This window comes from Oryx dammah, unplaced genomic scaffold (genome assembly GCF_014754425.2).
Source record: "Oryx dammah isolate SB20612 unplaced genomic scaffold, SCBI_Odam_1.1 HiC_scaffold_9, whole genome shotgun sequence".
NCBI lineage: Eukaryota > Metazoa > Chordata > Mammalia > Artiodactyla > Bovidae > Oryx > Oryx dammah.
The window spans coordinates 49,336,279-49,363,769 of record NW_024070193.1 but is presented as its reverse complement, the minus strand read 5'-3'; the positions used below and the strand labels follow the sequence as shown (position 1 = coordinate 49,363,769).

At 48.9% G+C, this 27,491-nt stretch overlaps 1 protein-coding gene across 1 annotated transcript in view; it reads left to right on the top strand.

Moving 5' to 3' along the window:
- Positions 1–3,371: 3,371 nt before the first annotated feature.
- The window catches only part of ITGA9 (integrin subunit alpha 9), a 367,824-nt gene continuing 343,704 nt past the window's right edge, over positions 3,372–27,491 (top strand). The window contains exons 1-3 of the mRNA XM_040246228.1: positions 3,372–3,817; positions 21,567–21,694; positions 23,761–23,867. Of these exons, the coding sequence (XP_040102162.1) occupies positions 3,633–3,817; positions 21,567–21,694; positions 23,761–23,867 (420 nt within the window). The 5' untranslated portion in view covers positions 3,372–3,632. The remainder of the gene's footprint in view (positions 3,818–21,566; positions 21,695–23,760; positions 23,868–27,491) is intronic.

The following is a 27,491-nucleotide window of genomic DNA, read 5'->3' as shown; positions in this document are numbered from 1 at the left end:
GTTGGTTGGACTTTCAGCCTTCAGAACTGTTAGAAAATTAATTGCTGTTGTTTAAGCCACCCAGTCTGTGGGGTTTTGTCCTGGCACCCTCCACAGGCTATACATCTGACAACCCACCACACTGGGATTATAAGCACCAGAGCTCCTTACTCATTGCCCTAAACCACAACCTCGAAATACCATTCAAAAATTTTTATCTTTTGACAGGTGCCATGATAATATTAATATGTAAATTGAGGTAAGACATGGAGAAGGCAATGGCACCCCACTCCAGTACTCTTGCCTGGAAAATCCCATGGACGGAGGAGCCTGGCAGGCTGCAGTCCATGGGGTTGCTAAGAGTTGGACACGACTGAGCGACTTCACTTTCACTTTTCACTTTCATGCATTGGAGAAGGCAGTGGCACCCCACTCCAGTATTCTTGCCTGGAGAATCCCAGGGACGGGGGAGCCTGGTGGGCTGCTGTCTATGGGGTCGCACAGAGTCAGACATGACTGCGGTGACACAGCAACACAGCAAGACATGTTTAAAGAAAACTGAGCGCCGAAGAATTGATGCTTTTGAACTGTGGTGTTGGAGAAGACTCTCGAGAGTCCCTTGGACTGCAAGGAGATCCAACCAGTCCATTCTAAAGGAAATCAGTTCTGGGTGTTTATTGGAAGGACTGATGTTGAAGCTGAAACTCCAATACTTTGGCCACCTGATGCGAAGAGCTGATTCATTTGAAAAGACCTTGATGCTGGGAAAGATTGAGGGCAGGAGGACAAGGGGATGACAGACAATGAGATGGTTGGATGGCATGACCGACTCAATGGACATGAGTTTGGTGAACTCTGGGAGTTGGTGATGGATGGGGAGGCCTGGCGTGCTGCAGTCCATGGGGTTGCAAAGAGTTGGACATGACTGAGTGACTGAACTGAACTTAAGACATGTTTTTAAAATGTGGCATTACCTATTGTAACACTGATGGTTGTTACTTAAAGCAGTTTCACTAAATTTGGATCTCAGGAAAAAAACATTTGTTTTGAGCATGGAAGCAAGTTGGAAATATTGCACCCGATAATAACAGTGGGAGTTTTGGCATATGAAATAATTCAATGGTAAAGTATTTGCTTAAATCTCTGCCTGCTATTATAGTTGAAGGTTTGGTGATAGTACTTGCCCTTCCTATGAACTTTCCGGATTTCAAAACCATGTGGAAATGTAGTTTGTCTTACATAAAAAAATAAGGTCGGACAACTTTTGAAGAATTAACATCAAGAAGCATATTAAGCCAAGTATCAATCATTTAGAGAATGATTATCAGGTTGTGAATGATCTTGGCCCTTTTGCTTTCTCTCCCTTCTTTCACAATACAGTGAGGATAACTTTCTTCCATAGGTTGGCTGGTCTCTTTAACCTATGCTGGGAGTGCAAGTGAGTTTCGGCCCCTCAACAGAGGCCAGGCTATTCTAACAGGATTTCACTTTGATGACTGCTTTGGCTTTATGGATAGAGCATCTTCTACATCCCATTGCTCGCTCTCTGTAGACAACTTAGGCAGCACAAAAGGACAGATAGATGGTAGATAGGTAAGTAGGAAGATAGATGGATAGATGATGTGTAAGTCAGCAAGAACAGCCCACAATCTCAACTGTAACCATAACTAACGTTTCAGGTACACATCCAGACCTCTTTTTTTGGGGGGGCATTATTAATTTTATTTATTGCTTACTTGTTTTATATTTTATTAATTTTTTTATTATGTCCATTCTTTTAAAATATTCTAAAAATTAACTTCAAAAGGTTACACTCCAGTTATTATAAAATATTGACTGTTCCTCATGTTGCAAAATACATCTTTAAGCATATTTTACATCTAATAATTTGTATCTCCCACTCCTCCACCCCCGTATTATCCCTGCCCCCTCCCCACTCAGACCTCTTTTTGAATCCTTGCTGTTCATCCTGGGACACTCAGATAAATCACTTATCCTCAGTACCTTAGTTTCCTCATCTCTATTATTGTTATTATTTTGTCAGGGGCACATGATCTGGGGCTTACTGGATCTCAGTTCCCTGACCAGGGACTGAACCTGGGCAATAGTCATGGAAGCACAGAATCCTAACCACTAGGGTACCAGGGAACTCCCTCATATCTTTTTTTATGAGCATGTGGACAGAGGAGCCTGGCAGGCTACAGTCCACGGGATGGCAAAGAATAACAGCAGGACTTAGTGACTGAACAACAACAGAAGCCTACATTTGTCACCATATTTTCAGCATGTTGGAACTTGTGGAGTTACAGCTCAAACAGTGCTCACAGGGAAATTTAGTGTGTGTGTATACACATGTATCATCAGTTCAGTCACTCAGTCGTGTCCAGCTCTTTGTGACCCCATGGACTGCAGCACACCAGGCCTCCCTGTCCATCACCAACTCCCGGAGTTCACTCAGACTCATGTCCATTGAGTCAGTGGTGCCATCCTACCGTCTCATCCTTTGTCATCCCCTTCTCTCCTGCCTTCAATCTTTCCCAGCATCAGGGTCAGTTCTTCACATCAGGTAGCCAAAGTATTGGAGTTTCAGCTTCAGCATCAGTGCTTCCAATGAACACCCAGGACTGGTTTCCTTTGGGATGGACTGGTTGGATCTCCTTGCAGTCCAAGGGACTCTCAAGAGTCTTATCCAACACCACAGTTGAAAAGCATCAATTCATTGGTGCTCAGCTTTCTTTATGGTCCAACTCTCATATCCATACATGACTACTGGAAAAACCATAGCTTTGACTGGACAGACCTTTGTTGGCAAAGTAAGTTCTCTGTATTTTAATATGCTGTCTAGGTTGGTCATAGCTTTTCTTTCAAGGAGCAACATAATATTTTATATATAATGCATATTACAAATAATATATATATTAGAAAAAGAAAAATAGGCTAAAAATCTAAGTGTTCATCTCATGGTACAAGAGAAAAATGTTGCAAATCTAGAGAAAGTAGAAGAAAAGAAAGATAAAAACAAATTGATAAATAAAAATTTAAAATTGGAAAGTAAATGCGTTACAGAAAAAATCATTAACGTTAAAAGTGGGTTCTTTAAAAAATTAATAAAATTAATAGACATATCAAGAAATGAGTAAAAACACAAATTAATAAAATTAATAGACATATCAAGAAATGAGTAAAAACACAAAATACAAGTAGGGTGGCCTCAGGACCCGGCGCCCAGGGCCCGCCGGGGACACGGCGCTGGGGCGGGTCTCTGGGCTCCTCCGCGGCCGCGGGAGGTGGTGCCGGGCTCGCGGCCCGCAGGGAGCGCTGCTGCGCCGTTCCGCCGCCGGCCACTCAGGCCGCCCACCCCGCGGGCGCGCCTCTCCGCAGTCCAGCGCCGCCCGGCCCGGGACCCACTCGCTCCGAGCGCGCACACTTCTCGGCTGGACAGAGGACGCCGGCCGCTCCGGGCCGCCCTTGTGCTCTCCTACGGCGCCCGCTCGGCCCACCGCCCCCAGCCCGGCACCGCGTCCCGCCTGAGCCCGAGCGCAGAGTTCCGGCCCCCAGGAGCCTCTCGGCCGTCGGCGGACCCCTCGGCCCCTCCGCCGGCGCGCTCGGCGCCCTGCTCGCGGGGCTCAGGGGAGGGCGGCGGCCAGCTGGGGATGGGCGGCTCGGCGGCGCAGAGGGGCGCCGGGGGGCTCCGCGCGCTGCTCCTGGCGTTGGTGGCTGCAGGGACCCCTGCGGGCGCCTACAACCTGGACCCGCAGCGCCCAGTGCGCTTCCAAGGTCCTGCCGGGTCCTTCTTCGGCTACGCGGTGCTGGAGCACTTCCACGACAACACGCGCTGGTGAGTGCCCTCCCGGCCCGGACCCCGGCCGCAGCCTGGCCCGGACCCCGGCCGCAGCCCGGCCCGGCCCGGTCCCGCTGCAGCCCCCAGGCCGCCGCCGCCTTTCCGGCCTCTCCACGCCGCCGTCCCGAGGGGGCGATTTAAATGTCTCCGTTGCGCGCAGCCCGGCCGCCTAGGAAAAGAAGGGACGAGGGAAGACACGGTCTCCGGTCCCGGACGACCCGGTGGGCTCCCCAGGCGGAGGGGGCCGGGCGCCTCTCCGGGTGGGAGAACCACCGGGATTGCCCCTCGGCCTCCCAGGCAGTCTCGGCTTAACTCGAGGTTGCGAAGTAACTTGGTTCTTCTGCCTCCACGGGGCTCCAGAGGCCGGGCCAGCACCTCGGAAGTCCCTCTCCGGGGTGACCGGCAGACTTCTCAGTTTCGAGAACTCTTTCTTGGTGACTCCCCCCACCCCCCACCACGACTGCCTCGGTTTAAGCCTCTGCTGCCGGTTCTGCCGCTGGAAGCAGTGTAACCGCGAAATGCGAGGGGGAGTGGGCTCGGTGTGCCTGAGGGAGATGCCAGCTGAGTGGTCCTCAGGCTCATCAGCCCCTCTGGGGAAGCGAGCCGAGAGGGTCGGGAAGGCAGGGAAGGCGGACAGTCCAGGACGCTCAGTGAAGGCCGGTAGGGCTGGCTCGTGAGTGATTTCTGGGGCGGCCTGGGTCTCACCACACATGGAGGCGGCTGCCCTGCAGACAAGCACTATATAGCGGTCGAGGAGGACAGCTGCCCCCTGAATGTGCCCCTGAGAGCCCCTGGGGTGGGAGCTCTCCTCATTAGGCACTATCTGCAAAGGGGCGCAGAGCTTGAGTGGCCAACCCCAGAGGAGAAGCACCAGGGAGGTTGGTCTCTCCTTGGCCCTTTCCTCCCGCCTAAGAGCAAGTGAAACAACCACAGGAGGGGTCAGGCACTCCTCAGAGAGGTAGGGCGTGGATAGTTCCCCAGTGGGGGCCTAGGCGGCAGCTAGTCCAGGACTGGTTTTATTGTGAGCATCCTTAAGGGACTGCAGGCTGGAAGGGCAAAGTCAGACCTCCTCTGTGCTCAGCTTGCAGTTCCACCTGGAATTGGTCAGAGACTGATGGAACTGGGAGGGTTAGTAGATTCAAGTCCTGAGCATTCCTGGAAAATCGGGAACTTTGTGACCTGCCAGCCCTTTAACAATCATGATGTTTAGGAGAGCTGCCTCCAGGAGAACCAGCTTTGAAGGTCTTTGTGTAGCTCCTGCCCAGTTCCCTGTCTCCCTCCCTACTGTTTACCCCAGTTCCTGAGTTAAAGGCCAACTCTCATTTCCTGCAATTGCCAAATGGCCCCTGGACAGCAAAGCAGGCTGATACCTTTTCTGTGTCCTCCCGTGTACTCAGTGTCCCCTGTGGACTTTGAATTTGGTAGAGAAGGTGGCCTGGGCAGGAGCAGGTAGAGAACACATCCCAGGATCTGAGGCTAGGCTCTGGGACTGTGTGACCTTGGCACAAAGCGAATGGGGAGGGCTGTCAAAAATAGGACTAGTCAGGGCAGGGGGCTGCTGAGCAGGGGCAGGTGGGGAAGCTGAAGCATCACTGATGCTGGAGGACCTTTACCATACAGAGAGCTGCCAGGACCTACCTCCTGGACTTGGACGGGCCACAGGTGGAAGTTGCCCTAGCTCCGAGCAAGTAGGGGGAGTCAAGACCTGGAAAAAGAGTTCAGTCTGCTTTTTTTTTTTTTAAGTCTTTTGGCCAAGCCGCACTGCATGTGGGATCTTTAGGTCCCCAACCAGGGATCAGACCTGGGCCCCCTGCAGTGGAAACACAGAGTCTTAACTATTGGACCACAAGGGATGTTCCTGGCCTGCTTTGTTTTAAAAAAGAGGATGAGGAAAGCCTGTGTGATGTGAATAAATTTGGCAAGAGCAGGAAAAGACCCAGGGTATGTGGCAGAGAGGGGTTGAGGATGGAGGGTCATGCTGGTTAGTGGTGTGGTGTCAGTGGAGATGTGGGGCAGATATTTCAGGGATTCAGAGGAGCCCCTCATCACAGCCAGCCTGCTGGTCTCAAAAGCTTTCTCTCTGCTTCTTATACTGAGTGTGCTACTCTTTTTTTCTTATTCTTTTTTTATATTATTATTGAGATATAATTCACATATAACATTAATTCCAGGTGTACAGCATAATGACTTGATACACATATATATTATGAAATGGTCACCACAATAAGTTCATCCTAACATCTGTCATCAGACACAGTTACAATTTGGTGTGCCATGAGAACTTTGAAGACTTACTCTCTTAGCAACTTTTAAATATACGATACAGTATTGTTAACCATAGTCACCGTGCTGCATATTACATCTCCATGACTTATTTTTATTAAATTCTCTTGGAGTATAGTTGCTTTACAGCGTCGTGTTCGTTTCCACTGTACACAAGGTGAATCAGTTATGTATGTATGTCCCCTCTTACTTGGATCTCCTTCCCCTTTCTGTCACCACAGCGTATTACGTGGGGTTCCCTATGCTCTACAGTAGGTTCTCATTAATTTCCTATTTTACACATAGTATGTATGTCAATCCCAGTCTCCCAACAGCCTGCTCTTTTTATCTGACTGCTTGTCCCTATAATTTTTCAAGTACCAACTAATCCCTCCTGTGATCTATTTAAAGCAGTTTTCCTTTGCCTCTCCCCCCACTCCACACTGCCTTAATTTTGTATTAGTTCTTGCTTATCTCCTTGACTTGTATCCTTCTGCTGTTTCTTCCAAGCATCTTGGGCTTCCTTCATAGCTTGGTCAGTAAAGAATCTGCCTGCAATGCAGGAGACCTGGGTTTGATTCCTGGGTCAGGAAGATCCTCTGGAGAAGGGTAATGGCAACCCACTCCAGTATTCTTGCCTGGAGAATCCCACGGACAGAGGAGCCTGGCGGAGTCCATGGGCTCGCAAGAGTCAGACATGACTGAGCGACTCAACCACCGCCAAGCATCTTTCTCCCTGTTCTTATCTCCCTTCTCCTGCTTCTTGGTCTTAGACCTTGAACATTATTCTCTGCTAACTGGGCTGCCCAGTCTTGGTATACCATGGCCTTTGAAGGAAGAGACTTCCAGCATCTCCTATTTTCTTCTTTCTTTTCTTTCTATCTTTAGAGGTTAGAGTTTTTCGATACTGATAAAACTTCCTCCAAAGGCCTCTTACTTGCATAGGCCTCTACCCGGGCCCTGTGCTTAATCCTGTACTCATAATTTTGTATTCATTTTCTTAAGGGTAGTTGCCCTATATTTGTATGATTCAGGCCCTGTGGAATCTGGAACTGTTACTCGTCTCTACCTTAACTTTCAGCTCTGGGGTTTGTTGATTGACTTAGTGACTGATGGTTGGTCTCTACCTACCAGGAAGTCCTTGGGTCCTGGATCTTTTAGCTTTGCTTGGGGGACAGGCAAGTTGTTCCCAATGATTCATGATTATAAACAGCAGCAGGGTAAACATCCTTCTAACAAAAGCCTTGCGGACATCCTTAATTATTTCCTTTGCATAAGTTCCTGGGCTTAGAATCACTCCGTCAGAGAGGGAGGGAGGCTTTCAGGCATTTTCTCTGAGTTTCCATAGTGCCAATGAAGCTGAAATGTGAACTTTAGGGGATGTATTAACTGTGGAGTAATGTACCAAAGTGCTGCTCCAGTCCAATGGGAGAGCAGAGCCACCTACATGAAGGAGACTTAAATAAAGATGACAGAGAATCGGGTTGGGTGTGGGAGGTAAGTGATAGATGTGACGAGGAAAAGTCATGTATTGAAACCCTGAATGGAACAGAAGGCAGTGCTCACTAAACCTTATGTCTTCTTTCTTCTTGAGCAGAGATTATTCTTTAGCTTCTTCATTCAGTCTTTCATGGTTTAATAGTTTTGCCTCATGCTAATTAAACACCTTTTTACAGGTGGGGGGATTTGTCTTGTGTAAGGTAAGGAGGGAGGGGAATGCTGTGTGGCGAGAGAGCACTCACACTACAGTCAGTGGGGGCTCTGCAGGCGCCAGAGAGGAGCGGTCCCCAGACCGAGGGCCCCCCAGGCACACAGCGCGGAGCACCCGCACGTGCTCTGTCAGTGGAACTAGTGCGTCTTCTCAAACCCCATAACTGAGCATCCCGAGCATTTCGTTTTTAAACCAGAATTGTCACTGACCGGAGGTGCTAGCTCTCCGTGTGTGAGGTGGGGGGGGCTTGCCTTCTGAGCCGCGGACCCTGCATCCTGCACCTGCAGTCATGCTGCCTTGAGAACGGAGCACGACCCCTCCTCTCTCCGAGGGCGTGGCTTGAGTGGCCTCTGCAGCATGCTCTGGGCAGTGAGCGTTGTCCCCGTGGCCAGGTGGACGCAGTACCCCAGGGAGTGTGATAGATGTCGCTGGTATCAGTTTGGATGCAGACACCCAAGGGACTTGGTTTCTATTTTTATCCAGTGATCCCCATCTGCCTGCCCTGAGCTGGCATCCTCTCCCAAACCTGCCACCCCCCGGCTCTTCTCGCCCCCTTTGAACAATGAGCAAGAGGTACCAGGGAACACGGACAAAGCAGATTTCTGTCCCCTTCCTGTAGACATGGACAGTCCCTCAGCTGCAGGGCAGACAACTGTGACACCCTGTGAGATAAATACATGCAGCCCGGCAGGCGTCCAGGCCCCAGAACGGGGTTCTTTCACACCCTCCCCTCCCCTCCTTCCTCTCGGCCCCAGACGCCCCGGAGTCTGAGGCGGTTGGGTGCCCTGGCTTCCTTTCTGGAGACGTGCTTCCTGCCCCATCTCCCGGGACACATCAAGACTGCCGTGCTCCAGCCCAGAGCAAGTGCTCGGAAATGGAAGAGGCGCCGGCATTGCGCTTTGTTAAGGTTGTCTGAGCATCACTCAGTGAGGAACAGGAGGCAATTCAGAGCCGAGGGGAACATGGCATCCTCTCATTTGCATGAAGCTTGAGAGTTAAGAGAACAAGCTAGCTGGTTCTGCACTTCCAGTGCAGTGGTGGTGTATTGCCATTTAAGTTAATTACAACCAGGGATTTCCCAGGTGGTCCAGTGGTTAAGACTCTGTGCTTTCACTGCTGAGGACATGGGTTTGATCCCTGGTTGGGGAGCTAAGATCCTGCATCCCATGCTGTGTAGCCCCCCCCCCAAAAAAAGCAGCCAAATAAAATGAAGAATTCACATCTGCAGTAACACCACTACATTTCAACTTGTCAGTAGCCACATGTGCCTTGTAGATGCTGTTTTCAACAGCACACAGGACATTTTCACCATTGCAGAGAGTTCCAGTGCTTGTTTGGAGCAATGACTTGTGTCTTTTTTTAATTATTATTGAATTTGTTACAATATCACTTCTGTTTTACGTTTTGATATTTTGGCCATGAGGCATGTGATCCATGTGACCAAGGATCAAACTGGCACCCCCTGCCTTGGAAGGTGAAGTCTTAACCACCAGACTGCCAGGGAAGTCCTTGACTTGTGTCTTAAACAGCTCGATAGAGATCCAAAGGCAATGTAACCAAAAAAAAAAAAAGTCAGCCTCTGCATATCTGAGTATTAAAACTGAAATGAGGGAGCTTAAATTTAATTAACGCTTAATAGCTGGCAGCCTCTTTTCATCCATCAAACATTGGAGTGCCTGCTCTATGCTGAGGGCTGGGGATTCAAGAATGAAAAATGCACTCAGCCTGATGGGTGAGAAGACTGTGGGCTTCTTGCCTTGTACGTCAGGCAGAAATAAGATGTCGGCTCCGATGTGGGAGAGCAGGTCCTCAGGCAGGCTTGGGGAGTTCTGATGGGCAGAAAAGAGCCCCATGAATATAGAACCTTCGGAAGGGGGATGCTGGGACCATGGGCCCTGTTCCCCGTCCCGACCTGACTTTGTGCAGAGGCACCCAGAAATGCTGGTGGTAGCCAGGCTGTCTCATAACCTCTGTGGCGAGGTCTTTGTGCTCTCCATGCCCGGCTCTCAGGACGGGCTGTAACCCCACTTCCCCATCTGGGTTTTCTGGAAGTAGCTTTTTCAGATCTTGTTCCCGGTTCTTACTAGCCCTGCAGTGCCTGCTTTTTCAAAGTACTCAAGAAGAGGTGACACGTGTATGAGGCCCCAGTTCTAAGGGGCCCCAGACAGCATCCCTTGAGGGTTTTCGTGACATTTCCCTGAAGATCTCAAGAAGCTGGCGAGGGTGCTGTTTCCTGAGCTAGTGCTGAACGCTAGCCGGGGCAGAGGCAGCTGTCACACTCCGGAGAGAACCTTCCAGGGCAAGAAGACAGACTCTCTCCCGCCAGTCTCTAACAGCCCAGAGTGTGAGAGTGTGAAGGGCCGGGCCCTGGCCAGCTCTGAGTCCCCAGCGAGCTGCTGCCGGTCAGGAAACGGTCTCCTTCTGATAACTCCCATTGTGATCTGTCTGCGGAGGATGCTGTTGTCACATTTATTAAAAGCAGCCATGGTGTTCTCAGCAACCTTGCTTTCAAGGGAGTAGCATGTAACTTTAAGAAATCAAAACAAACGACCCCATCAGATAGGACTTGCTGGGCGCCTGCAAGAGGTCCAATCTTTCACAAGTGTAATAGTCTCTAGGGGAATCTTCGGGGCCACGTGGTGACCGGTGTCGTTTGCCAGATGGAGAAGTAAGGCTCACGGAGTTACATGCCTTGACCAGGGTCCATTGCAGCCTTGGGTAATCAGTGTGCACTGGGGCCCTCGGTCAGTCTGTGTCCTCTGGGAAGCAGATGCTAAGACAGAGATAGGAGTTGAAAAGAATTATGGGGACGGGGCGTAAGGCGGATGAAAGAACAGGGGAGATGAAACAGAATTGGGCAGGGAAAGGCTCAGATGGTGATACGGGCCTGATAAAAGTCTCAGCCAACTTAGAGGGAAGCTGCTGTATAGAGTAGGGAACTCAGCCTGGTGTTCTGTGATGACCTAGATGGGTGCAATGAGGGGGTGGGAGGGAGGGTCAAGAGAAAGAAGATATAAGTATACTTAACAGCTGATTCACATTGCTGTACAGCAGAAACTAACACAACATTGTAAAGTAACTATCCTCCAATTTAAAAAATACCCTATGATAAGCCATAGTGGAAAAGAATATTTTAAAAAAAGAATATATGTATGTATATACAACTGAATCACTTTGCTCTATAATAGGAATTAACAACGTTGTAAATCAACTAGACTTCAATAAAAATCAGTAAGAAGAAGTCTCAGCCAACTCAACAGGGGCACCCCCAATCCCCAGCACCTCATATGATCATAGTCAGTCCCCGTGGTTGCCTGGGGAAGGCCTGGCCTCAGCTTGATTGCCTGGAAGGGGCAGCAGCTGGCGGCTGTCAGCTAACTGTCCCCTTGCAGCTGGGTGGCACGAGGTGCCGGATGCCTCAGTGGTGGACACGGAGCCCATCGTGTGTGAAGGGCCGCGTGAGGTGTGTCCCTTGGCCTGCAGCGTGTCTGGGATAATCTATGCTCCTGCTCCTCTTGTTGTATCAGCCCGGGCAGTGCTGGGATTCTGGGCTGTTAGAATGAGCCCTGAAGCAGACTTGCAGGCTGCCTCTTGCTGACCTCGAGGAAATCACAGGCAAGGGGCGGAGGAGGAGGAGAGCTCCCACGTTACCCTGAGTCACCGACCAGAGCTGCAACCCTGGTATCTTGTGACCCACAAAGCCTTAAGCCATGTGGATTTGGTGACCAACCAAAGCAGATTAAAGTGTTTGATCGTCACCTTTTTTTTCTTTTTTTTTTTTTCTAGAGGGAGCCTTAGGAAGTGAAAGTGAATCCAAGATTGGTGAGAATCCAGTCTTTGAAACCACAGGGTCACTTGGTCCCCAGTTTCTGCTTTTCTGGGACTCTTGTTACGAGTTTAAATTTGTAGCAGCTGCAGCCACAGCACTGCTGATTGCTTAGCCCATGTTGAGTACCGTTCTACGTGCCTCATGTGTATTAACTCACTTAACGTTCCCTACAGTTCCCTAGTTCCCTTCAGCTAGTCGTCATTGTAGCCTCATTCACAAGGGGGAAACTGAGGCATGGAGGGACAGAGTAGTTGAACTGAGGCCTGCACCTTTGCCTCTCAAGAAGGCAAGAGTTAAGAGTTTAGGGCCTCAAGGCACCCAGACATTTGTGTTGTGAGACTCTGTCCTGCTTTCCTGAGAAGGTTCTGGAAGCTTACCAATGACACCCTTTGCAGATGTTTATTCAGGACCTACTGGCTACCTGTGTGGAGATACTGGGATTTTGCTTTCCAGACATTCTCAATCCCTCAGGAAAGAGGGACCAGTCATTCTGCCAGGGATGTTTGTAGGGTCTGCTCTCATCCTAGGTCAGTTAAGACAGATATGTCCTAGGAAATATGGAGCGTTCTGGAATATTCCTTGTATCCGTCCCAACCTCTCTGGGTTTCCCTCCCTCCATCTGCTCCCTTGAGTGCTCCTGGCTCCCAGGGCTTACTGAAAAAGTTTTCTTTGGAGAGTAGATGGGGAAGGATGCCAGGTCTGCTGGTGTTCAGGATTCACCCCTGGATTTGTAACACTGTTAAAGAAACCCACTCAGACTCAGAATCTCTGTATAAATGGCCAGCAGTATGAGAGCAAAGATGATTTAGGTCTGCCTCCCCCCACCGCCGCCCCCTGCAAAGCTCAGCATCAAAAAGGCAGGGAATGAATTTCTTCCATCTCAGTCCATCTGTTGGTGTGTTGAAGCTCTCCCAGCCCTTCTGGACTGTGTAGCCTGGAAATGCTGCAACACGCACACACCCCAGAGCACAGTTGGCTGTGTGCAGGCCCCCCTAAGGGCAGCAGTGCGCAGGGTCCTGGCACCACCTCTCCACCAGCTCGGGTCCTGAAGTGGACTTTCTACACTCAGGGGAGTGGGGTCCTTCCTGACTCTGCCTTCCTTATGGCCCCTGGTTCCCTAGCAACAACCAAATCCGTGGTCTGAGCCATAGCAAGAGGGCTGCCGAGATGTTCAGTGGCTCTGCCGGCCTGACTTCACCCCCATTTAGAAGCTCTGTGTTCTTAGCAAGTTACTTCAGGTGTTTGAGCCTCAGTCTCTCCTCTACGAAAGAGGAACAGGGAGAGTTTGTACTGCATGACATTGTGGGGGGACTTAAATGAGATTTTGTCTGCAAAGCCTGAAACATACATGCACCACATAGTAGAACCTGGATAAATCTGAGTAGCTCTTTCTTACTGTTTCTTTGATCCAACATTCCAAGCTAATGATCTTCATCCTGACTTCAGATGCTAAAATGTTGCTTTCAGAGCATTTGTTGATTCATTCATTTATCAAAATTTGAATGTCAGCACTCCATACAGAAATGAATGAGACTCTCTTTATTATGTGTCATCTCTAAAATTTTGGTCATGCTCAGCATCAATCTGCATTTTTGTTTATTTATTCATATGTCTGCTTCCAAAGATCTGAGTTGGCTACTTTAGTAGGAGACTTGTGGGATTGTAAAGCCTGAAGTTTTTAAAAATCTTTTTAAAATCCAAGTATAATTGGTTTTTAATATTATATGTTTCAAGTATACAACATAGTGATTCAATATTTTTATAGATTATACTTATAAAGTAATTATAAAATATTGACTACATTCCTGGTGCTGTTCAATGTATGCTTGTAGCTTATTTATTTTATGTACAGTAATTTGTACCTCTTTAGGTCTTCCCTGGTAGCTCAGGCAGTAAAGAATCTGCCTGCAATGCGGAGACCTGGGTTCAATCCCTAGGTCAGGAAGATCCGTGGAAAATGGAATGGCTACCCACTCCAGTATTCTTGCTTGGAGAATTCCACGGACAGAGGAGCCTGGTGGGCTACAGTCCATGGGGTTGCAAGAGTCAGACACGACCAAGTGACTAACACGCACACAATTTCCTACCACTATCTTGCTCCTCCCCACTTCCCTCTCCCCTTTGGCAAGCACTAGTTCTCTATATCTGAGTCTGTTTCTATTTTGCTATATTCATTTTTTTGTTTTATGTTTTAGGTTCCACACATGAGTGATAGCATATAGTGTATGTCTTTCTCTGACTTATTTCACTGAACATAACGCCATCCAAGTCCATCCATGTTCTTGAAATTTTGCCATTTGCTTTCTTTCTTGTGGCTGAGTAATATCACATTGTATATATACCACATCTTTATCCATTCATCTGTCGTTGGACACTTAGGTTGCTTCCAAGTCTTGGCTATTGTAAATAATACTGCTGTGAATATTGGGATGCATGTATCTTTTTGAATTAGGGTTTTTGTTTTCTAGGAATAGAATTGTGGATCATATGGTGATTCTATTTTCAGGTTTTTAAGGAACCTCCCTGGTGGCTGCACCAGTTTACATTCCCACCAACAGTGTAGGAGGGTTCCCTTTTCTCTACGTTTGTTATCTGCGGTCTTTTTTGATGATGGCCGTTCTGACAAGTGTGCGATAAAACCTGTCATTTTGCATGGCTCTTCCTTCTCTCAGAGAGCACATCGGAAGCCATTCCTATTCTGGGGAGTCCTGTCCTTCATGCCAGCATCCAGATAAGTCTGGGAGGTAGATCCATACTTCCAAGGAGCTGGTGAGGATGTTAGCCAAAAAAAAAAAAAAAAGAAAAGTAAAAGTATTGACCTGTTTTTCTTAGAGAAGAAAAATTTTCTCAAGAAACCAACAGGAAGACCTCAAGACCCAGGTCCCCGGAGTTCTGCAACTTGCTCTGCCTCTCAGATTTTAATGTCTACCTGATGCTCTCAGCTGGGGAAGGAAAACCTCAGCTCTTTGGCATGTTTCCTTCTCTGGGTGTATCTACCAGGGCCTGAGCCCCTGGCCAGGGCAGCAGCCTCTGAAGACCCTTTATTCCCGTCCAGGGCGGCCACGGGGGTTTAATTCCTCTCCGAGGCGGGCCCCTCCCTGTGACTCTGTTCTTTCCCAGTTGGTCATGGAATTCCACCAGTTTCCTTCTCAGGGAGTGCAGGATTTGGCGTGGTCAGGTGGCTTTCCTGGCTCTGGCTCATCCAGCCCTGGCTGTGTTTTGCCTAGGAATGGATGTGGAGTGATTCCTGGGGTTTCCCTGAGGTGCGGTGGACATGCAGCGATTGAATTCCACTCCTGTAACTAAAACATAGGTCCCCGGGGAAGTTTTGGTTTGGGGATCAAATGCCTGAAAGCAAACCTAATGGGTTTAAGGTTTATAATCCCCGCTTGCTGTCCTTGGTCTGGCTGTAATTTTGCCCTGCGGAATCACTGCTGCGGTATTTGTGGGAGAGAGGGAACCTTGGGGACAATGTCAGTTCCAAGCCTTCCCTAGGAGGCAGCTGTGGTTCAGCCCTTTCCTGCCACCTGTGTCCCTGGGGAATTGACCCGTGGTTTGCATGCAGAGGGTGAGGGGTAGGTTCAGAGCTGGATGGGTGGCTGGATGGGAGCCGTGGTGGCCAGCTTCCCCAACACAGGTCAACCAAGGAAGTGGCTGTGTTGGAGAAATGGAGCGCACTTAAACTGCCACATAGGAGGGAGTTCAGAGGGACTGGAAAGAGCATGCCCTTGTCATGGACCCCTGGGTTCAAACCCCAGCCCTGCCACTTACGAGCAGTGTGCCCATCATCTCAGTAAAACACACGAGACACTGCCTAGCCAGGACTGCCTCAGATGGGAAATCAGGCAATCCATGAGCATGGCTGGGGCTGGCAGATAAACAGATGGGCCTGCATTTCCAGATAGGTGCGTGAACTGCTCACTTAGAGAGGCGGCACCTTATTGTAGTTTTGATTTGCATTTCTGTAGTCATTATCGATGTTGAGCATCTTTTCACGTGCCTATTGGCCCTCTGTAGGTCTTCTTTGGAGAAATGTCTATTTAGGTCTTCTGCCCGTTTTTTGTTTGGATGGCTTGTTTTTTGTTGTTGTTGAGTTGTATAAGCTGTTTGTATATTTTGGACATTAATCCCTTGTCAGTCGCATTGTTTGCAAATATCTTCTCCCATTCTGTAGGTTCTTTTTTCATTTTGTCTAGGTTTCCTTGTTACAAAAGCTTGTAAGTTTGATTAGGTCTCATTTGTTTATTTTTTGCTTTTGTTCCTAATGCCTTGGGAGACTGACTTAAGAATACATTGGTACAATTTATACCAGAGAATGTTTTGCTTTTATTCTCTCCTAACATCAAGGTCCTATTGTATAGCACAGGGAACTGTATATTCAATATCCTGTGACAAAACATAATGGAAAAGAATATGAAAAAGATTACATATGAATAGCTGAGTAGCTATTTCTGTAGAGCAGAAATTAACAAAACATTTTAAATCAACTGTAAATAATGGCTTCTCTGGTGGGTCAGCTGGTAAAGAACTTGCCTGCCAATGTAGGAGACACAGGACAAGGGTTTGATCCCTGGGTGGGGAAGATCCCCTGGAGAAGGAAATGGCATGCCACTCCACTCTTCAGGCCTGGAGAACCCAGGGCTATAGATTGTGGCGGTTACAGTCCATGGGGCTACAACCCACAGGGGCTGCAAAGAGTCAGACACGACTGACCCCTCATGCACACATTACTTCAATAAAATTTCAGGGCGGCGGGGTGGGGCGGGGTGAGGGGCTGGGGGGTGGCTAACCTCTGGGTAGCACTTTTGCACCAGCAAAGTGAATGTTCTGGGAAAGCGGGAAGGCGAGTGCAGTTTGGCCTCATGGGGAGGAGAAAGGCCTGCTTCCATCCTTTGGGGACGGAGCTTCCAATCCAGAGTCTCAGCGCAGGGCCACATGCAGAGCATCAGGCGCCTTTTCCAGACAAGGTCACACGTGTGAGTGGCTGGCACCTGTCGGCTCCCTTTTCCTCCTTTCTGGCTGATGTGGGGAGGGCAGAGTAGGGGAGTGGGCACTGCACCCGACTGCCAGGGTGCACGCTGCACTTGGCATCTCTGTGGGCTCAGGTGAGTGCCATGACCTCGTGTGGGCACCTGCTTCTCCATTGTAAAGGAGGAATAGTATCAGTGCCTCCCGCAGGCTTGTGGTGAAAATGAAATGCAGTTCAGCCCAGAGGGAGCCTAGCCCAACACCTGCACACTCCCCGTGCCCAATACAGGCTGGCAGTCCTCGTAATTAGGAACCCGAGCTCTGAGTTAAGGAGGAGACTCTGGGAACTGCGTGGGCAGTTTCTGTGCATCTTTAACTGGGAGTGGGATAGAGGAGAGCTTGATTCTCAGGGGTCGTCTGTTCATACTGGCCCCAGATGAAAGTGATTGTTTGCAATCACTGTAGGTGGTTCTAGAACCCTTCTTAGAAGTCACCTGGAGAGTTTGTAAAAAATGCATGTCCTTTTTAAAGAAGATTTATTTTATTTTTATTTATATGTCTGGCTGCGCCGGGTTTTATTTGTTACGTGCAGGATCTTCGATCTTCATGGCAGCATGAGGGATCTTTAGTTGTGGCATTTGAACTCTCAGTTGCAACATATGGGGATCTGGTTCCCTGACCAGGGATATCGAATCTTGCCCTCTTGCATTGGGACCTCGGAGTCTTAGCCGCTGGGCCACCAGGGAAGACCCAGAAAACACGTTCTGGTCTAGTGGAAAAGGGATGGCGCCTGAGATTCCGCCTTCCCCTTATTCTCCCAGTTGTTACCCATGCTGCTGCTCTGAGGACCGCAACTTGAAGTAACAAGCAAAGGTCCGAAGCAGCCAGATGATTTCTCATGAGGAGCCTGTTGGCGGGGACGCTCGGCTCCTTGAGATGGTAACTGTACAGAAGAAAGAAGCATCTTATTGTCTTATCAAGAGTGCCAGGAAAGATTTGGGGGAAAGGGTTTGTCTGTGTAACAGAGCGAGAGAAAAAGCCAGTGTCATCTTTTCAGTGGCGTGCCCTGAACTCTGTCCTCTCTCTCAGGATCAGCCTGGCCGATAGCCAGTTGAATTAACTTCAGAAGAGGCAAGCTCATTAGCTGGGCTGTGGAGCAGCGTTACTGGCCTGCAGCCTAGGTAAAGAGCAGCGCCAGGCCGTGGAGGAAGCCACGATGTTCTGTAAACACAGAGATACAGGCTCGTCCTCCCTCGAGCCACCTTGTGAATGTCAGGCACACGCGTGCACACATGCCCCCTTATCTCTTGCTTCATTTCCTGTTACACAGGATTTGGGGGGAAGAAACCTCCTCCTCCAAGCAGCTGATTAAGAGTTTGAACCAGACGATGGTAATCGGGTGCTTCATCAGCCGTTGTTGTTGGAACCATTAAGTACCTTGGGCTTTGAAGGAAAGTATGATTCAGCAGGTCCTTTCTCCAAGATTTTTTTTCTTCCTTTCTCTATTTTTGGTCTGTGCCACATGGCATGCAAGATCCCAGTACACTGACCAGAGATCAAACCTGTGCCCCCTAGCAGTGGAAGTGTGGTCACCCAACCCCTGAACCACCAGGGAAGTCTCCCTTCTACAACTTTAGATTTTGAAATAAATTTTTGCTTCTCTGTCTCAGCTCTCGGCTTGGAGAACCCATCCTAGGATTTAAGCTTTCCAGGTTGGATACCCAATAGAGGAAATAGACCACTGTTTCTTTCTTTTTTTATTTTAAATGTAGGTCTATTTTTTGGCTGTGCTGTATGGAGTGTGGGATCTTAGTTCCCTGACCAGGGGTTGAACCTGTGACCCTTGCATTGGGAATGCTGAGTCTTAACCACCAGACTGCCAGGAAAGTCCCCTGCCATTGTTTCTTGCAGCCATTCCCCTTTCTTTGTACACATTGAATTCTCCCCCTTATTTAGTTCTTGCGATTTTTTTTTTAGCAGCATCTATTGCAGTTGGCATTTATTCACTGTGCTGATATAAATTGGGAGTTGGTGGGAATTTCTGGACGCAGTCTTGTCCCATGGGGCTTTTGGAGTGAAGGAGGAATTTGATACTCCCCAGCTCCTGCAGTCTGCCTTGTGGAAAGGTGGTGGGTGTTTCAGTGTAGAGATGGCAAACTACTAATTCCTCTCACCTGTGCAAACACAACCAGCATTGGAGAGAGCCACCTTTGGCCGGCTCCGGTGACTCCAAAGCTCAGCCCCCAAAGCCAGAGGGGAAATTGATCCCTTAATGTGGCTTTCTTCTCACTGGAGTTTCCTTCAGAGGGTCATTCTGCGTTTGACTGAGAGCAGCCGTGGATCGGCCCAACTGCCCTCGTGTGGGTGATGGAGGTGGCATGGCGTGCTCGGGAAAGGGCTTGCTAAGATTTCCAGAGGCAGTGGGTTCCAGCCCCGCTTCTGCTTGGGATTCTGCAGCTGTGGCCCATCGTGGTGAGAATGGGGCTGGGAGTTGCCCCAGGAGCCCTGAGTGCAGGGTCAGGGGGGCGCAGATCCTGGGGTGTTACTGAGCAGCAGCAGGCAGCTTATAGGAACCCCCACTGTTGGGGGCCCAGCTCCTCTCACACCCAGTGTGGTGTGATTTGATTCCTCACAGGATCAGATATACAGACTCTCTAAGACTGAGCTGGAAAGAAAGGCTCCAATAAGGAGACCCTTCCTGTTCCCTGGGGGTTGAAGGATTGAGCACAGGGACCCATGTGCCTCCTTATGAACCTGATACCATGTCTCTGAGCAGATTAGGGAGGTGTCCCTTGTGGGCTCTGCCAGCCTTTGCTGAGTGACCATCTGAGGGTCTCAGTCCTCCGTGGTCTGATCTGAGGATCTGCACCCCTTTGCTCAGCCGGAGTGTCAGAGGGGAGCAGTGTTATTCTGAGACCAGGGTTGAGGTGAACATTTGAGATCCCAAGATGAAGGTGGCTTTCAGAAACAAGTGAGAGGAGTCTGCTTCAGCTTTCTGCTGCCCTAGGAGGGCTGCATAAGGTCCTTCTAACAGGTTTGTGCTATTAGTCACCTTGTCCAGAGATGCATAAAGGAGAATGTATTCCGTTCCCAGGCCAGTGGGACATAAGCTTTTTCATAACATGCCTGATACTGTTGGGAGGGGAATTGCATTTCCTTTCTGGGCTGCATGAGATATGGGCAACTCACAGAATCAGATATAGGCTCTCGTTCCACTGAGCAAATGGCTTGGCACTGTCTGCTCTTTAAGCATGAGCATGGATTCTGTTTAAAGTTTCATTGTACAGGTCCTTATAGCTCAGCGCCAGCCGTGCCTGACCAAGGATGCCTGGTATTTTCTGCTACAGCTCTTCCATTGACTACTTTGTGGAAACTAGGCACAAAACTCTAGGTCAGAATTGTTTTTGTAACATGTTCTATACCCAAATGTGTCTCTCTGTCGTCTTGGCACGTCTTGTTCTTCTCCTCTGGGAAGTAGGGTCCTGCTGGGGACGATGGTTCATCTCCAGGGCAGGCTTGCCTTGTGGCTCAGTGGTAAAGAACCTGCCTGCCAAAGCAGGAGATGCAGTTTCAACCCCTGGGTTGGCAAGATCCCCCAGAGCAGGAAATCGCAACCCACTCCAGTATTCTTGCCTGGAGAATCCCATGGGCTAGGAGGAGCCTGGCGGGCTACAGTCTGGGGGGTTGCAAATAGCTGGACATGACTTAGCAACTCAGCAGCAGCAACATCCTTGGGGCAGCTTTTTGGTTCAAGATGAAGGATGTTCTTGCCCTGTTGTAGGCAAACTCATCTAGCTCTGGTGTGCCTTGGGCTAGAGGTTGTGGTTTATAATTTCACACTGTTGCTACTTCTTTCCTGTCACCCTAAAGGTACATATCGTGGGAGGGGAGCAAGAGTGGGACACAGCAGAAATGACGTTTCTAAACTTCTCATTTTTTGTTTCTTCATCAAATTTTTAATAAATTTTCACAATTTTAAATTATTCACACATTTGTATAAACACAACTCAGTTTGAAAAAGAGAACCTTTTCAAGCACCTTCCTCCAGAAACCCTTCTTCCTGGTTATACCCCCTCTTCTTCTCCCGAGAGGTCAGTGTGTTCCTGACCTCTAACACCACCCTTAAATTTCACTTGCTTTTGAATGTCAGATAAACAGACTCAGGCACTGAGTACACTACTGTCCCCTGTATTTTTTGCTCAGTGTTTGTGAGATTTGTCCGTGAGGTTGCAGTTGACTGTTCATTGATTTTTCATTGTTGTATGGAATTCTGTTTCTGCACCACAGTTTAGTTATGTATTCTAGCATTGATGGCTCTTAAGGTTTCTTCTAGTTTGGGGCCGTTACAGACCCAATATTTTGTGTGTGTCTCCTGTAGACTTATGCGTGCGTTTCTGCTGGGTGTGTTCCTAGAAAGCGGATTGCTGGGTCTGAGGGCAGGCCCCTGTACAGCTTTCTTAGAAACTGTTGGTTTGTTTTGCAAAGTGGCTGTGATTGTTCACACTCTGACCAGGAAGGTGAGGGTCCCCGGGGCCTCGTATCCTTGCCAGCACTTGGTGTTTTCAGTCTTCCTGGTTTTAGTCTAGAGGATGTGAAGTGGTCTCTCATTTGGATTTCTCTGGTGACTGATAGAGTCGAGCATCTTTTCATATGTTTATTGGCCACTCTTTCATCCAGCATCTGTTTAAGTCTTTGGTCTATTATTCATTATTGATTTGGGGGAATTCTTTATACAGTCTGGATAGGAACCCTTTGGTGGTATGTGTTCCCAAGCAAACTCAGATTTTCTCTAGGCACATTAAAATCATGACGGGTTCACAGTAGGAGGCCCTTCCTTCTGCCTCTCCCCCCCCCCCACCCTCAGCACCGCATAATGCTGGGGAACGTCTCCCAGACAGCATTCAGACAACACACTCACGACTGGCACTTGCCTGGTACTGGGTTGTGACCGAATGCCCTTTATTCTTGATGTGCAGGGTCCTTGTGGGTGCACCAAAGGCGGATTCCAAGTACAGCACTTCAGTGAAGTCCCCTGGGGCTGTGTTTAAGTGCCGAGTCCACACCAACCCCGACCGGAGATGCACCGAACTGGACATGGCTCGAGGTGGGTAGATTTTTCACTGCCAAGATGGGGATGGGTTCTCCATCCTCATACTGTCCTATTTTCCTTCCTAACTATCCACTCACTTTTCCATCTCTCCTTCATTCCCTCCTTCCCTCCCTTCCTTCCTTCCATCCATCTACCCATCCACCCATCCATTCATCATGTGCTGGGTACCTACTACTTCCTACGCACTGGGATATACCAAACAAAGATCCTACTATCCTGGGCCTTACCAGTTAGTAGGTAAAAGGGACATTAAAACAAATAAAGATCAGAGAAGAGGGGAGGTGAGTATTTGATCTGATCTAGATTGGACTTTGACACCTCCCCAGTGTTTAGCTGGGCAGGTGCTGGAGGCAGAATCTCGAATGGGAGGAAAGTTTGTGGCATTTTAAAATCCAGAGCAAGCCCAGCATCCCTGGAGTGTAAGCAGGGGACCATGGACGCAGGGGAGGATGGCATGGTGAACTGGGGTAAGGTGTTAGGATTCTGTTGTACGTACAAGATGGAAGGCCATTAAAAGTGACGTTAGGTTTTATGATTTAAGTAGGCAAAGATATGATTGATAGGTGTTTTTAAAAGCCCCCTTGGTCTGGTGGAAAGTTCAGCATCTTTGGACGTCAGATCTGCCTGGGTTCGGAGCCCAGCTCTGCCTGTTACTTGTTGGGACTTACTGGATATCTCAGAGCCTCTTTGGCCTGAGTTTCCTCACCTGTAAAATCAGAAGGATGATAGCTACCTCACGGGGATCACTGTGAGACGACTGATGGATACTAGACGTGAATACACAGAACTGTGCTTGGTACAGAGTCGGTTCTCAAAGTAGCCGTTATTTTACGGTAGTCATCACTTTGAGTCCTCGATTTCGCCAAAGTCCGTTCTCCTCAAGATCTTCTATTATTTTTATTAAATGAAGAATTGTCATGCTTCTCTTTGGCAGAATAGGAGAGGTGCCCATGGCATTCTCCATGACTGGTTTGTGGGCTATTACTGGTCCATAACAAATTAAGAAGCTTACTTTGTAATATACATCAGCACCTTGCTTCCTTGGTGAAGAGTCCTGCTATGAAAAAATGTCAGATGAATTAAACAACATACATGGTGGTAGAGTCAATTTACATCTTGTTGCAAGTTCCTCATTTATGGGCTGGTGGTGTGGTAGGCGCGGACGTGCAGCCGTTCCCCGAGACCCTTAGCGCGAAGGTTAGAGGTCACGCTCTGCCAGTGGTCGGCAGGGCGGTGTTCTCGGTGGAGAGTGTGGTGAGAGGCGGAAGTTGCCCTTCTCCCCGGCCCTCCAGGCCTTCAGCCTCAGGCAGCAGGTGAGGCGGGGCCCCGGGGACACGCCAAGGGCTGTGTCCTCCTGAGCCTTCGTCACGGTGGCCCACCGGCGCTGGCCCAGGCCTGGAGGAGGTGGGGAGCCTCCCCCAACCTCTGCAGCGCAATGGCAGCAGGTGTCTCCCTGGGTTGCAGTCTGAGGAACCCAGCCCCCATTTGGGTGGCCTGAGAGCCACTGGGTGCTGGGTGCCTGGCTCCCTCAGCAGTGATGGGCCCTGACCCTGAGGGTGCTTGGGGCTGAGAGCCGCCTCCTCAGCTGGGCTGGACACTGGCAGGAGGACCCGGGCTTGGGGCTGGACCAGCGCTTGGGCAGGGGGACGGGCCTGCTCAGGGCATGAGAGTTGAATCTTGGGACTTGAGTCCTTTCTTGTCAGAACAGAGAATAACCTTGCTTTGGGTGGAGGTTTATGGGAACATTGTGACCTGACCTCAGGAACAAAGGATCTGACACCAAGAAGTTTGTCACAGCCCCTCCCTCACCTTTCCTAGGAAAGGCCTTTGCTGAGAACTTTCTGGGAGTTTGGGGTTTTAAGGTACAAGCCACCTGTCTCCTTGCAGGGCCCTGCACTAAACCTTTCTCTTCTCCACCCCTGACTTGTATCGTCTGGCCTCACTGGGCACCGGGATTTGCTTTCATTGACAGTAACAAACGCATGGGTTGTAGACTGCTCTTTGGAAAGTAGACGAAAGCGTTCCTCAATCCAGGTCTGACTTTTCTGTCTTTCCTTCAGGGAAGAATCGGGGCATGCCCTGTGGAAAGACCTGCCGGGAAGACCGAGATGATGAATGGATGGGGGTCAGCCTGGCGCGGCAGCCCAAGGCTGATGGCCGTGTGCTGGTAAGGCCTCCTGGGGGAGCCAAGGGGAGGGGGTGGCAGCCTGGAAATGAATGACTTTGACCCCTTTGCAAAGCTGGATGGCACGGCGATAAGGGCATGGCTTTGAGATTGCCTCTTCTGGAAGACTGCCTGGACAAATGATTTGTCTTTTTATTTTCTTTGTCTGTCAAATGTTAATAATGTCTATTCCAGGGTACTGAGATGTGGCTTTTGAAAAAGGGCAAAGGAAATGTATGTGGAAAGTGCTTTGTATTAATAAATTTCTATCATTACATAAGCATTATCCTGTGGGTATCTTTTTAAACTGAGGTATAATTTACATAAAATTGTTGTTGTTTAGTTGCTGAGTCGTGTCTGACACTTTTGGGACCCCATGAACTATAGCCCCACCCCTCCGCAGCCTCCTCTGTCCATGGGGTTTCCCAGGCAAGAATACTGGAGTGGGTTGCCGTTTCCTTCTCTAGGGAATCTTCCCAACCTAGGTATCCAACCTCGGAGAAGGCAATGGCACCCCACTCCAGTACTCTTGCCTGGAAAATCCCAGGGACGGAGGAGCCTGGTAGGCTTCAGTCCATGGGGTCGCTGAGTCGGACACGACCGGGCGACTTCACTTTCACTTTTCACTTTCATGCATTGGAGAAGGAAATGGCAACCCACTCCAGTGTTCTTGCCTGGAGAATCCCAGGGACGGGGGTGCCTGGTAGGCTGCCGTCTATGGGGTCGCGCAGAGTCGGACACGACTGACGTGACTTAGCAGCAGCAGGTATCCAACCTGAGTCTCCTGCATTGGCAGGCGGATTCTTTACTACTGTGCCAGCAGGGAAGCCCTTCCATAAAACGCACAGATCTTAAGATTACAGTTTGGGTTTTGACATTTATACACACTTGTGTGACCACCCACCCATCAAGATATAGAACATTTGTTGTCCCAATCATTTTCTTATGTTCCTTACTGGCCAGAAAAACAAAATGTAAAACAGAAGTAATGTTGTATCAAATTCAATAAAGAGTTTTAAAAGTGGTCCCCACATGAAAAAAAAAAAAATTTAGTCACTCTGCCACATTGTAGGTGCTCAGTAGTCACAGATGTCCACTGGCTGCTGTGTCGGCTGGCACAGAGGAAACGTGGCCTCAACAGAGTCTGTAACTGACCCAGAGGTCTTGTTTCGTCCACTTTTGTCCTTTACGCTTTTCTCTTAAGGTATAACATTCAAGTTCTTAACGTGCCCAGTTTCATTGAAGAGCCTGGTACATGTGTTCATGTATATATGTATTTATGTTTCTGACTTCATAGGCCTTTTATTGGAAGCTATATAAACGTTTTTGTCATAAAGGCATGAGATCCAGAAGGGAAAATACTATTAGCTGCCATTTCTGGAGGGCTTCCTTTGGGCCACAGGCCGCAAAGCTGGGGGTTTCACATGTTTAATCCACAGGGAAAACCAGATTTTCCTTAAGGATCTAGGCAGAGTGTTTCTGACCCCTCTCTGAGGAGCCCGTTTCGCATTCAGCTTCTCAATGGTAAGGGCTGTTGGTCTGAATTCTGCCTGCCTCTCAGCACAAATCAGGCGTTTCCCTGTTGGGCCCCTCTGGGGAGAGAGGAAGCAGCTGGATGCTGTCGCCAGCATCACAAGGCCTCCCTACTAGACACCGTGGGTCATGCTGAGCCCCCCAGCCCAGCATTTGCCTTGGTTTCCAGCCCTTTAATCACTGTCACCCACTGCCCTGGACCCTCTCCAACATCTGCCTTCCCCCAGACGTGGTGGCCTGACCCTGACTGCATGACCAGGCCCAGGAGGCTTGTCTGTCATCCTCTCGGAAGGAAGACAAGAAGCTGATCTGACCGTAAATCAGAGTGGCCTGAGGTCAGTATTCAGAACAAAGGAGATGGGGGTCTAGTGGCAGCACAGTACGTGGGTCCCAAGAGCTCCGAACCTAGATCCAGAGACTGCTCCCGTGAAAACACTTCCCCTCCCCCTGGAAGTATGACCTCCATGTGGCCGAGAGCTTGTTCCTGGAAGGTTCTGCATTATTGCAAAAGAGTACTGGGAGGGGCTGTCTCTGTGGACGTGAAGAGCGGTGAGGATCAGGGGGACCTTGGAGCCAAGGAAGCTGGAAAGGACTAGCTGGAGTGTGATGCTCCTGTGATGCTTCTAATTCACTGTATGCAGAGTTCATTTTTCCATGGTTTATGCAATTACTGTAGCGTCTATTCTGGAAGCTACTCTGTGGGGGGTGGGGAAGGAGAGGCATCCAGCTGCATCTGCTTTCCACGTGGCTTTTTTGTATTGTGGTCAAAAACAACCTGAGGGCTTCCCTGGTGGTCCAGTGGTTAAGAATCTGCCTTGCAGCGCAAGGGACACAGGTTCAATCCTTGGTCTGGGAAGATCCCACAGGCAGCAGCACAGCTAAGCCCATGCGGCAGAACCACTGAGCCATGTGCTGCAGTTACTGATGCCTGTGTGCCTGGAGCCCATGCTTTGCAACTGGAGAAGCCACTGCAATGAGGAGCCCATGCACCTTAACGAAGAATAGCTCCTGCTCACGGCAGCTAGAGAAGGCCTTCTATAAACAATGAAGACCCGGCACAGCCAAAAACCAAAGTCAATCTTTAAAAGAAAAAAAACCCTATGAAGTTGGGACTTCCCTGCCAGTCGAGTGGTTAAGACTTTTCCTTCCAAATATAGGGGGTACAGGTTCGGTCTCTGGTTGGAGAGCTAAGATCCCACATGCCTCAGGGTCAAAAAGCCAAAACAGAAAGCAAAAGCAGTGTTGTAACAAATTCAATAGAGACTTTAAAAATGATCCATGTCAAAACAGATCTTAAAAACCAACACGAAATTTACCATGGTATCCACTGTTACTTGTATAGTATAGTAAACTATATGCACATTGTTGTACAGCAGGCTTCTAGAACTTTAACATCTTGCAAAATAAACTCTAAACTTATTGAATAATTCAGCCTCACTCTTCCCCCCAAGTCCCAGGCAACTTTCTTTCCTTAAGAGTTCGGCTACTATACATACTGCATGATCCCATTTGTGTGAGACATTTGTCTTTTTTGTGACCAACTTATTTCACTTGGCATAGTGTCCCTAAGTTTCATCCATATTGAAGCATAGGACAAGATTTCCTCATTTTTTAAGGCTGAATAATATTCACTGTATGTATATACCACATTTGCTTTATCCATTCATCTATTGATATTTGGGTTGCTTCCACATCTTTTTTTAAAATTTTTTTCCATGCTGCATGGCATGTAGAATCTTATTTTCGTGACCAGGGATCGAACCTGTGCCCCCTGCAGTGGAAGTATGGAGTCCTGTGCCATTCATTGGACCGCCAGGGAAGTCCTACTTCTGTGTCTTGGTTATTGTGAATAATGCTGCTGTGAACATTGGTGTGCAGCTCTCTCGTGGAGATCCTGTTTTCAGTTGTTTTGAATATAAACCCAGAAATGGGGTTGCTAGATCTTATTGTGATTTTATTTTGGATTTTTTGAGGACCTCCTCTACTGTTTTCCACACTGGTTGTACCATTTTACATGCTTATCAGCAGTGCACAAGGGGAGGGTTCCAATTTCTCCATGTCTTTGCCAACACTTTATTTTTTGTGTGTGGGAAC